Raw genomic sequence first — 12,516 nt, 5'->3', positions numbered from 1 at the left:
AAAAAAAAAAAAAAAAAAAAAAAAAGCAAATTTTTGTTCATATGGTCTAAGCAGACGATTATAATAAAAACACAATATCTATCTCTGTCCCTGTAGATTAAGATAAGATTACAAACGAAAAATGCAAACCATGGTTGATATACTAACCGGCAGAGAACTCAAGAACGACAACGACGGTCATGACTGCCCAAAGTGCATTTTTTCCAACACCTTCGAAGATAGGTTCCATGAGATACAACAATGACACGAGTGTTAAGGCGATTCCTACTTTCAAAGCATGTATCACTCTCCTCGGATCTTCTTTTCCGACAATCCATAGATTCTTGAGAATCTTCTTCATCTTCTTTGGAAAGTTTAGAACCTTCTTCCTCTTCGATGTACATCTTTCTTTTTCCATGGAAATCTCCATGCTCCGTGCTTCGACCTTGTTCCTCATTATTATTTTTCTTTGATATCTTTCTAGCTAGTTCTAGTATGTTTTGTTGTTTACTTTCAATGAAAGAATATATATATATATATATATATATATATATTATTGATGTATCCTAGTGAAATTATCTTACATGTGGAAAGGTTTTCGTTTTCTTGTACGCTAGCTATATGTATATAGAATAGTAGGTGAACTATGAGAGTCGGACCATAAGTTTAGTTTTTTATTTAAATAATAGATTTAATTATTTTTCAATTTTTTAAAGGGCTAAGTTTTGTTGTTCTTTAATTTCCATTATTTTAGTTTGTAGTTCATAATATGTGTTAATAATTTGTGAACACAACACCATATATAAAACTTAAAAAAATTCATGTTCTCTGTACGATCATGTGATTCACATAGTTACCTTAAAAGGATAAGAAAACAAAATCTTGTTCGTAGTCGTACCGTACAAACTACAAAGATGAATATTAGAGATTAGAATGAGTTTTAAATGACAAAAGGTGTTTACAACCAATAATAAAACATTATGTTGTTTAAAAAAAAAAACCCCAACAAAACTTTATTTGACAAAAAAAAAAGGAAACCCAATTAAAATTATGGAAGAAAATATCACCGACATACTATACAACTATTATATTTGGGATGCTGATGGCTATGCAATTACATAATTGGGTGGAAGGTGGAACGAAACATTCATGTTCCTTTCATTTTTTAATATCATTTACATAGAAAACAGAAAACAATTACAAATCAAAGTTCATCAATTCCACTAAAACTGAGTTATGAACAAATATAAATTTATTTTATTTCTCTACTATATATATTACCCAAAGAAAATAAGTGGAAAACATATTTTCACTATACCATCAATATTTGATAGATTTATATTTCCTTCATATTTATTCTATTGATTCATTTTCATTTCATTTTTTTAATCTTGTAGTGCAGAATTATGCATTGTAAGTATGATAAAACCTTGAATAATATATAAGTATTATGTATTTATAATTAACTGCATGCTAACTAGTTTTGAAAATATGGTTTATTTTCTGATTCTGAGCTAGTGAAATTCAGTTAGAGATGGAATGAAAAACTCATCATCTTGAAAAAATGTGTTAAGAATAACACATCGAAAATGTGATGAAACCTTAAATAATATATAACTGATTTAATTTGCAATATTTCATTCGTTACCGACAAAACGTAGCATAATGTCTATATATCTATTTTTTTATTTGTTTTAATTATAACTTATATCTATATATATATATATATATATATATCATCAAATATTTGTATCGGTTTCTAGATAAATTCCAAAACCTTCAAATGTTTACAGTCGGGCTATATATCTTCTGATGATGGAAACATTTTATTCATTTAAGATTTGGACGGTCCCTCGATTTGTAAAAATTAGCTATTTTTCAAATGGAATTTCTCTAGTGAAATTGGTATTTAATTGATGAATAAGTGTTTGATCAAAAAAAAAAAAAAATTGATGAATAAGCAGTCGACATGGAAAATAAATTGATGGACGTCAATTTGTGGCAAAATGAATGGACAGTAATGATGCTTTCATTTCTCTTCTACAATGATTAGTTGGAAAAACTGTTGTACCTTTTTTGACATGTATAACCTCTATATATAGTATTTTAAAACATAATTTTGTTACAATACTATGTCATGCTCCAAATATAATTAGGAAAAATAAAACTATGTTAATTGCTAAAATCAAATTTTCCAGCCTTTTGTTATAAATTTTTGGAAACTTTTTTCTACTAAAAAGGATTTCTTATTGAATCATTCGACTTATTTGTTATATCTTATTACTATTTATCTGATATATATATCAATTAAAACAATATATCAATTAAATTAACATTTTTTAAAACATTTTTTGTTGGAACAATAATTTGAAATTTCATAAAACTATTCGAAAAGGAGATGTGAATATTGTTTACATCGATCTTTATCCATTTTAAATATACAACTATAATAGAAGAATAAGTCCCCCTATTTATAAATTTTGAAACTGTTTTCCTCTGTGGGATCAATGATTCACTTAATACAAAAAGGTTACAGGGGGACCATATAACATGCTATATAAATTTTTGTTTTCAAATGAAACTATGTAAAAAGAGAAAATGTGAAGCAGGGTCGTGCTAAAATATCTAAGAAACCCCCAAAAAAGGTTACATCTTTTTCAGTAGTTGGTTCAGAAGCTTATAGATTTATGATATTGTTTGCACAAACAAAAAAGATTTATGATATTTTATTTTTCCTTTAGATGCTGCATTATATTATGTGTATATTTATAAATAGAAAGTATTGTAAGCGCTGAGAAAACACATAAGTGGATCTATGAAGCATTTGAGTGGAGTACAAGGATGACTCTAGCTGGTTTTACCTGTTTTTTTCACTGATTTTCAAATTCTGATATTAGATATGACTTACCAAAAATAACGACTTTCACAAGGTAGAAACTTTTTTTAGCGAACCCTTGAAAATCACCACCTCATGTTACATATACCAAATATATCAATTCTCATCATTGCGAAAAAAAAGAGAATCAATCAACCACATCAAGACTAAACCAAAATAAATAAAACCAGAAAAAGCCAAACCTCATCAAACGATTGGTTCGATCTTAACTTCTTAAATCTAATTATACACTATATAATCCGAAATCTGTAGCTCAATTGGTGTAGTAGCTAGCCACCTAAGTAACAAGAGGTTTTAAAGATAAGGAGGTTGAATACTAGCGACGGTCTAAAGAGATTATGGACATGCATCCATGGTCCAAACCAAAACTGCTCGCAACCGCACTTTCACTCTATGCCAACCACTAGATCAGATGGCTTCTCGACTCGAACCTCTACATCCTTCTTATCAACGCTGTTATCATACTCCTTAAAGCAAGCTATCGTTCCTAGCTCCTCCACTTCCTCGATCACATTGTCAAGCCTCGCAACCATTTCCACTAGAATTGACGCAAACGCGGCAAACGGTAACGCCTCAGAGAATTCAAGACTCGTCATCACCACAATCATACTCAACTGTTGCCTCAGAATCTTTCTTTCGCTAGTCGCTGCCGCAGATCTCCGTTCTAACGTATCAGCTCTCAATCTAGAAAACGAAACGTTTGGTCCAAAACGCGACATCCGTTCACCGCGTGGCGTTCCAGTGTTTGGATCAAGACGTGTTCCACTTTGTTGAGAAGCGGCGTCGTTTGTAGCTTTATTGATGTTTTGTGAAACGTTTGTGGTATGTCTACCGCTATTTCCTTGAGAAACACTGCCATTTTGGTCAGAGCCGAGGAAGAGTTTAGGTTGTGATTTAATGGCTATGTTGAGATCTTGTAATGCCACTTGAAGACTGTCGGAGAGAATCTCCGGTGAACAGTGACGTCGGTTTCGAATGCTTGCAGCGAGTTCCGACAAAACCTTGCAGATTTCTCCGGCTAGTCTTACGCAAGGATCCTTAAAGAGTCCACGAAGAGGCCTCGGTGTCTTCAAAATTAACATAAACAGTATTATAAATCAATATTATTAACTAAATATATATAGGTTATAATTTATGTACTCAATGTTAGTCAATAATATAATTAATATATATTTTCAAAATAAAATAATGATGTTTTTAAAAAACTTAAGTTACCTGAATTTCGGTTTTTAAGCAACCATGAAGAGCAACAACAGTGTAACCAAACTGACGAAGAACAGATCCAACTTTCACGTAATGTTTCCATGGATATCTATGGCAATGTCTTGTGTGTCTTGGTTCCCAACTTGCATACATTGCCTATACACACATGATGACATACATTCAAAAATTTGTTTTTGTTGTAGTGTTGAACTTGGAAGAAATGTTAGATCGATATATATATATATATAGATAGCTTACGAGTGCTTCATCGGTGGATTTGGAGTCCAAAACAGTCTTATATCCGTTATAGATCGTGTCTTCTGACAAATCTGATGTTTCGTTCTCTTTCTCCTCCTCCTCAAAGTACTCATTCACACATGCTAATAAAAAATACCGTATTAATCAGCTTAATTAACTAATTAGAACAAAGTTAGAAATTTGCACTTAAAAAAATAATCTGAAATCATTACCAATACAAAAATATCGTCTTTAGCAAAATCTCATAATTTATGATCGAAATATCTTTGTTTTACTATGTTTCTTGATTCAAAAAAAACTCTAAATTGCTAAAAGTTTTACACATTATAAAGGACAAAAGTATTTATATATCAACCTATCTATAATATTGAAGTAGGTACCTTCGATGGAAGAAGAGAGGCCTTGCAACTTAGCGGCGGTGGATTTGTGAAGGTCCTCACCAGACCATATAGGAAAAACCAAAAGGCTCATGAGGAGGCAAATACCAACACCCATGGCTATAGTATAGAACCTCTCATGTGCAATCTTGATCACAGTATCAACTCTATAACTCGACACTGTAATTAGATTGAACGTCAAGAGAAATATAAGCATGCCGTAATCGTAGTTCTTTTTTATGTATGGAATAAATCTCAAATATGTTATCAAGGCTCCTGTTACATAAAAAAAATGTATAATTAATACAAATATTAACTGTCGAGACAAATGTAGAGAGTGATAGTTTAATAACTTTTGGAAATTATTCATTTGTTTGGATCTATGTAATTAATAATTTAATTAATACAACGTGGGTTGATTGTGAAAGTAATTAAGAGAGTGATAAACTGATAAATAAATATCTAAGTACATACCAACTATGAAAACTGAAGCGCCAATGAAAACAGCTCGGAAAACCTTGCCGGAATCATTAACGACAAATTCAATGAAAAATGCCAAAGATCCTGCAATCAGTGTCCCTAGTCCTCTATTAAGCCCTTTGCACAACGTTGCACCTGAATGAATTAAACACCATTTACATCATTAAAACCATATACAGTAATCATACACAAGATATTTAAACAATACTCACTATAGCTTATGAGTAAATTATCTTTGTTGATGTTTTTGGTTTAAGATATAGCACTAGGTTTTGTAAGTAATCCCGGAGATAATCAAGTCCATGGATGATGAGTAGTTTCTCGAAAGTCCACCATGGATAAAGCATTGAGACCAAATTTCAAATGATCAAACAATCCACGCATTGCGGTTTTGACCCTAGCTAGATCCATATATTACCATGCCACCACAAATTGTTCATGCATTTGTACATAAAAATAAAAAACCAAAAATAAGTAAAATTTTAATCTTAAGTGTTTTGACTTATAATTTACCTACAGAGAACTCGAGGACGACCACGACGGTCATGACTGCCCAAATAGCACTGTTTCCAATGCCTTTGAAGAGAGGCTCCATGAGATACAATAAGGAAACAAGTGTCAATGAAACTCCTACTTTCAAAGCATGTTTCACTCTCCTTGGATCATCTTTTCCAACCTTCCATAGATTATCTAGAATCTTCTTGATCTTCTTTGGAAGTTCCAGAACCTTCGTCTTCATCTTCATCTTTGTAGAGCCTTCCCCATCCATCTCCATGCTCCTTTCATGGACCCTGTTCGACATTTTATTTTGTTGTTCTGTTTTTTTTTTTTCCTTTTGGGTCCAAATGGAGAAATATTGAATATGAAAGAGTTTTGGTGTTGGTGTACTCTCTTTATATAGTTGTATACATATACGTATGCTATATGCAAGGCATATACATATATATAAAGTAGTTGGCCTGGTAAAGCAAATAATGATTTAATACGTGTTTAACGTGTCTACATATTGTCTATATGTATGTTTGTGTGTACAATTTATTTACTTATGTTGATATAATTTTGTTGGGAGAGATGACGGTCCTGATTTTTTTTTATCACAGTATTTTTTACGTTAATGTTTTTTTCTGAAAACATAGAATTTATCCAAGAAAAAAATTATAAAGTTAAATTTTGTATTTGTCTCATTCATTCATAACCTTAAGAGAGCGGATGGATTTTAGAATAATTATGTTCTTGTTAATGTACAAGTGACGAGAGATTAGATTGGTTTTCACATGACTCAATAATTTAATGTGTGAATAAAGATTATTTTTATTTTCTCTTTTCTCCACATAAAATTAGGGAAATCAAGAAGTCAGAAAATACTTAATTAGTGGCCGCTCATTGAAAAAAAGGTATTAGTTAATGGACGTTCCATAATCCATATTGCACTTGTAACATAACTTAAAGATCCGAATAATTTTTAGATTCACCATTCATATGCATGCATGTGTCACTCACTGATCAATTCATTCAACATAATAAAAAAACATCGTTGTGCGCAGATCTTGATCATGTATCGTCTTATTATCCTATATAAAAATGTTTTCTCTGACATAGAAAATTAACAAATCTGCATCTGAATGTAGGCAGGATACATAACTACCTCTCTTTAAAAATCGTGGTGGTGCTATAGAATCATAATACAACCAAAAATTATATGTGGTTTCAAGTATCAGACAAATGAATATGAGTTGGATTTTTACAAGTTTCCTTGTCGTTTTATAACCTAACACATTGAAAAGCTTAATTGATCTTATACACAAGTGTAAAGAAATTTGATTACGTGGGTGAGAATTTGTTATCAACACGACTAAGACTTATAATTTGTCGTGTTAGGTTGAAATAATACTATTTGTTCACACAACCTGGTGACAGCAGAAGACCGAAAAAGAAAGAAAATATTATCAAAATAGTTAATTAAACTGATATATCTATGACTCATCGACGTAATAATCATACAATTACTAGTAAATACTAAATAAGTAATCATCAAATAGCAAATGTATATTTTAGTGACGGCGATTAGGACAGACCTAATAGAAAATTAAAGCCTACTACTAATGATATGGTTTCCTCGTAGATATTTTAATTGTCACCCTAAGTCCTTGGCCTTAAAGTATATACTATTAAGTTTTAAATTGCAATTACATTGATACCGATGTTATAGCGATTGACTTAACATAATTTTACAAGAATATTATATTAAGACCCGTGGTAGAGCACAGATTAAAATTTATTTTATTTATATTGTAAATTTTATATAAAATATAATTTATGTGATTGTTTTTAAAAGTTTTTTGGATAAAACATTATGCAATAAAATCATATGCTAAATATGATGGCTTGAAAAACACTTATTTTGTAAGTTTTATATTGTTAATGATTCTAGATAAGTACTCGTGCTATAAAACTGTTTAAATTTTATTTTATACAAAATTTTGTATATTTTCTATTTTAAAATAAAATTTTAATATGTTGTATTAGGTTATATATGTGAAGTTATTTCAACAATATATATTCTACATCATGACTTGAATGTCATTATAAGACATGATTTTGTAGATTTGAATTTAAATACTCAAATTTTGACCTGTTCAGTAAATTTTTTAATTCAATAAATATTATTTCTAAAGAATAATATTACTAAAGCTTGAATATTTTATAGATTGAACAATTCATACTTGTTTTTAAAAATTCAACTTATGGTATATCCAGAAATAAAACTATTTTTTAATTATAATAAATAATATGATAATTTATTTATTTCACAAAATAGATTCATATATAAAAATGAGAGGTGAAGTATAATGATAATTAACAAGTTAATATGTTAAGTTAGATATCAAAAATTTTATTTGATGAATAATTTAATAAAGGAAATTAATATGATAAGTTAGATGATATGATTCTTTAGAATATTCTCTTTTAAAATTCTCAGTATAACCTATTTATAATCAATATAATCTATCATTAATGTATAACCTATTTGTAACCAACTTATTAAAATTATATAGTTTACAAAATAATATTGTGTACTTCCGTTTTATTATAAAGGGATAGGAAAGTTTGTTTAATTTCATGCCGTTGAGCGCATTATAGTCTTGTAGATATTATTTTAGTTGTATGTTTTGCATCAATGAAAGTCCAAAATAATTTCATTAAACAAATGTGTACTTTTTTTATCTATAGCGATTCGAACGTTGACACGTTGCATGTAAATTGTTCTATTTATTTTTTTTGTAATCAGTTTCCCCAAATTGTTTTATTACACCGGCGAGTTTAATTTCGGGATAGGTTTGTGACAATTAAGTTATTTACCTTCAAGTTTAAGAAAACTAAATTTTTTATTTAAGTGTAATATTGGTTTTGAATCTATGATATATAATTTGAGGTAGTTGGAGAGGAGACGATTAGAGATATATAGAGGAAATTGAACGGTTGAAATGAATGTACGTAATAAACAGGTTGACACGACCATAATCATGTTTTACAGTGTGTTTTAAACCAAATGTATACTCTTCTTTCATCTTTAGCTCATTAGCCGCTATCTATAATCTATCTTATAATCTTTTCCATAAATGCTATAAATAAAAGTCTTTATTTGCTTTGTTGTATACATGTTGATCCATTGTAGATTTGCATTTTCTCTAGCCTACACCTTTTCAGTTGGTTAAGCTCAAATTCGTTTTATCTATTTTTTTTTTATTGATTCTTATATACAACTGCAACAAGAATCAAATACTATCATTCCTTGGTATTTTAAATTTTTAACGAGAACAGAAAATACATAAAATATGTAGAGAAAATGGAGGACTTGTATAAGAAAAGGATCAATACGTGTGCAGTGTGCACACAAAGAACTTGTAGTAGTAATACACAATTCCAACAATTGCACAAATATTTTTTAGATAATTGCAAAGAGAGTTACTGTCTATTTTCAAAAGCTAAATTCACAGTTAAATGACATTTTAAGTTCTCAAGAATCTAATGGATTGATCTCGAAATTAATTAAACACAAGTTCTAACCTTTTCCTGATTCAATCCCACTGTTCAGCCGAATCTTTGGTGTTCATTTTGTTCAATGCATTAATGGCTGAAGTTTCCCATCAGAAGATATCACTAAACCTTTCACTTTTGCAGCTTTTGTTTTGCACTTCCTTGGCAAAGTCTTGCTGTTTTGATCTTCCAAGAACTCATCTGCAACATCTCCGTCTTCATCAACCTTAAGCCGCATTGAGTACCAGCGTAGTCCCTGAGTCAATGCCATCAAGAAGAAATCAATGAACATATATACACATCATCACATTCGACCCACTGATACTATCTTCTTCTTGCTTATTATCTTCAATCTTACCAATACAACTAGTTAAGATTCAATTCTTTAACATTTCCATTATAGCCAAGGATTAATATCCAACCATCAAGCATGAGATCAATTACGTTTTGTAGATTAAAGTTTCCCTAGTAAACTGAAACTGAACTACTTGCTTCTACAAGTTTCCGTTCAACGCAACTAGTCAATCAAGCAAAGCTAAAACCTATGTCATGGCTTGGCATATCTTTAAGGACTATGCATTAATTTCACATACAAAGCAGAATGAATAGAGGGTTCAACCATTCAAGAGATAAAATCGCAGTGAACTAACGGTTACAAAGATACCTAATTCAATAAGATCATTCGACGAATTGGGAGAATCTTACAGAACTGATAAATCTAAAGCAATCTAAATATGAAGTTGTGTTTCTGAAACACAAACATATCTAAGCCAATATAGTAAAACACAAAGCAACGCACTGGTGCAGAACAGGATTCGACGGTTATCAACGTTCATCAATGTTAAACTAAGAACATAAATGTAGGCCACAAAAGACCAAGTGTTATCTTCCAAACTCTCAAACTCACAAACCAATTTATCATCCAAGTTAGTGTGCTCCAAACCAAAGACAGGAATTAACAATCATCCTACAGAACAAGCATGAAGCTGCAATATGTGATACCCACATTACACCTATTCATAAAAATTAACCATAACTCTCCCTAACAAGCACTTGAGGTATCCTCATGAGTTTGATCAATCCCTAAACTACCATTATACGTCACCAACCATCATAGATCAAAAAGAAGACTAACCTGAACACCACCATCTGAAGCAGCACAAGGCTGNTTTGGTGTTCATTTTGTTCAATGCATTAATGGCTGAAGTTTCCCATCAGAAGATATCACTAAACCTTTCACTTTTGCAGCTTTTGTTTTGCACTTCCTTGGCAAAGTCTTGCTGTTTTGATCTTCCAAGAACTCATCTGCAACATCTCCGTCTTCATCAACCTTAAGCCGCATTGAGTACCAGCGTAGTCCCTGAGTCAATGCCATCAAGAAGAAATCAATGAACATATATACACATCATCACATTCGACCCACTGATACTATCTTCTTCTTGCTTATTATCTTCAATCTTACCAATACAACTAGTTAAGATTCAATTCTTTAACATTTCCATTATAGCCAAGGATTAATATCCAACCATCAAGCATGAGATCAATTACGTTTTGTAGATTAAAGTTTCCCTAGTAAACTGAAACTGAACTACTTGCTTCTACAAGTTTCCGTTCAACGCAACTAGTCAATCAAGCAAAGCTAAAACCTATGTCATGGCTTGGCATATCTTTAAGGACTATGCATTAATTTCACATACAAAGCAGAATGAATAGAGGGTTCAACCATTCAAGAGATAAAATCGCAGTGAACTAACGGTTACAAAGATACCTAATTCAATAAGATCATTCGACGAATTGGGAGAATCTTACAGAACTGATAAATCTAAAGCAATCTAAATATGAAGTTGTGTTTCTGAAACACAAACATATCTAAGCCAATATAGTAAAACACAAAGCAACGCACTGGTGCAGAACAGGATTCGACGGTTATCAACGTTCATCAATGTTAAACTAAGAACATAAATGTAGGCCACAAAAGACCAAGTGTTATCTTCCAAACTCTCAAACTCACAAACCAATTTATCATCCAAGTTAGTGTGCTCCAAACCAAAGACAGGAATTAACAATCATCCTACAGAACAAGCATGAAGCTGCAATATGTGATACCCACATTACACCTATTCATAAAAATTAACCATAACTCTCCCTAACAAGCACTTGAGGTATCCTCATGAGTTTGATCAATCCCTAAACTACCATTATACGTCACCAACCATCATAGATCAAAAAGAAGACTAACCTGAACACCACCATCTGAAGCAGCACAAGGCTGAAGAATAGGACCAGGATTAGACCGTTCAACAGCGACTTGAACAGGTACACCAAAACCTCTCCTTGGAAGTCCAGTTTCACGAAACCTCGGCTGATTATTATCCTCCCGACGTTTATCAACAGAAACTTTCGCACTGTTATCTCCACCATCACCATCTTCATCTCTTACAGCTCCATGCCCACCATCGTTATGCCCAAACCCAAGTATCCCCGTTAACTTCTTCAAAAAACCCATTAACCCCAGATATCAAATTCGATCCAAAGCCCTCAAAGTTAACACCTTTTTTTTTTTTTTTTTTTTCTCAAATAGTTGCTCTCTCCCAAAATTAGGGTTTCGAATATCCCTTTTCTTCTCCAATCGATTTCTACTTTCTCCGATCGAGTCTTAATCCAATAATATTCATTTAATGTAGCTAAAAACCCAGAAATCTCTGTCCTTTTATCTCTCTCTCTCGTCAACACTGTTTATCTTCTTCTTCTTCTTCTTCTACTGCAACAAATTATATTAAAAAAATGAAATATTTTCTTTTTTTTGGGATCAAAGATGGAAGTGGATCGAGCAAGAGATCTTCTTCTTGTTTTTACCCTTTTTCTATTAACGGCGCGGTTTTATAAAATTAACTTTATTATTGTTTTTTCATGGGAAAAAATCATTGTTCAAAAAAAGCGCTAGCCGTACAGTAACCCAGCGCCTAGCGCCTAAAACACCTAATCGGAGCCTAGACAGTTTTTAGGCGATTTAGACGTTTATAACATAAAACATTATATATATAAAATTATATACAAATATATATTAGAAAAATTTAAAAAATTATAAATTATAAACAAAAGTAAGAAAAATACATTTATTTAAGTTATATAACAACATATAAACATTTATAATTATGTATACATATATAAAACTTAATAATTTAAATATATGTAGTTAAAAATCATAAATATATATTTAAATTAAATTAATATAATTTTAAGCGGTTTAGGCGGTCATCTAGGCGTCTGCTGAATGCCTAGCGC

At 31.2% G+C, this 12,516-nt stretch overlaps 3 protein-coding genes across 3 annotated transcripts in view; all 3 read right to left on the bottom strand.

Annotated features, from left to right (window-relative positions):
• The window catches only part of LOC104724720 (aluminum-activated malate transporter 13), a 5,745-nt gene extending 5,244 nt beyond the window's left edge, over positions 1 to 501 (bottom strand). The window contains exon 1 of the mRNA XM_010443264.2: positions 148 to 501. Within this exon, the coding sequence (XP_010441566.1) occupies positions 148 to 436 (289 nt within the window). The 5' untranslated portion in view covers positions 437 to 501. The remainder of the gene's footprint in view (positions 1 to 147) is intronic.
• On the bottom strand, positions 2,942 to 6,018 carry LOC104724719 (aluminum-activated malate transporter 14-like). Its single transcript, XM_010443263.2, has 6 exons — positions 5,707 to 6,018; positions 5,188 to 5,328; positions 4,717 to 4,989; positions 4,337 to 4,458; positions 4,091 to 4,234; positions 2,942 to 3,942 (listed from the first exon to the last, which is right to left on the bottom strand). The coding sequence occupies exons 1-6, from the start codon at positions 5,993 to 5,995 to the stop codon at positions 3,262 to 3,264; spliced, it is 1,650 nt and encodes a 549-aa protein (XP_010441565.1). The 5' UTR covers positions 5,996 to 6,018; the 3' UTR covers positions 2,942 to 3,261.
• On the bottom strand, positions 9,050 to 12,085 carry LOC104724717. The gene is made up of 3 exons (XM_010443261.2): positions 11,471 to 12,085; positions 10,413 to 10,591; positions 9,050 to 9,308 (listed from the first exon to the last, which is right to left on the bottom strand). Exons 1-2 carry the CDS (start codon positions 11,735 to 11,737, stop codon positions 10,418 to 10,420), a joined length of 441 nt encoding a protein of 146 aa, XP_010441563.1. The 5' UTR covers positions 11,738 to 12,085; the 3' UTR covers positions 9,050 to 9,308; positions 10,413 to 10,417.

Source organism: Camelina sativa, chromosome 11 (assembly GCF_000633955.1).
Source record: "Camelina sativa cultivar DH55 chromosome 11, Cs, whole genome shotgun sequence".
Lineage (NCBI taxonomy): Eukaryota > Viridiplantae > Streptophyta > Magnoliopsida > Brassicales > Brassicaceae > Camelina > Camelina sativa.
This window is presented reverse-complemented; position numbering and strand designations above follow the sequence as displayed.

Bases quoted from the DNA above. Each gene is read 5' to 3' on its own strand.
- LOC104724719 (XM_010443263.2), bottom strand. From the start codon at position 5,995: ATGTCGAACAGGGTCCATGAAAGGAGCATGGAGATGGATGGGGAAGGC. The intron at 5,329-5,706 runs GTAAATTATAAG...TAATTCATTCAG, and splicing joins CGTCCTCGAGTTCTCTGTAG to GTGCAACGTTGTGCAAAGGG. The intron at 4,235-4,336 runs GTAAGCTATCTA...ATGTGTGTATAG, and splicing joins AATCCACCGATGAAGCACTC to GCAATGTATGCAAGTTGGGA.
- LOC104724717 (XM_010443261.2), bottom strand. From the start codon at position 11,737: ATGGGTTTTTTGAAGAAGTTAACGGGGATACTTGGGTTTGGGCATAAC. The intron at 10,592-11,470 runs GTTAGTCTTCTT...GCATTGACTCAG, and splicing joins CTTCAGATGGTGGTGTTCAG to GGACTACGCTGGTACTCAAT.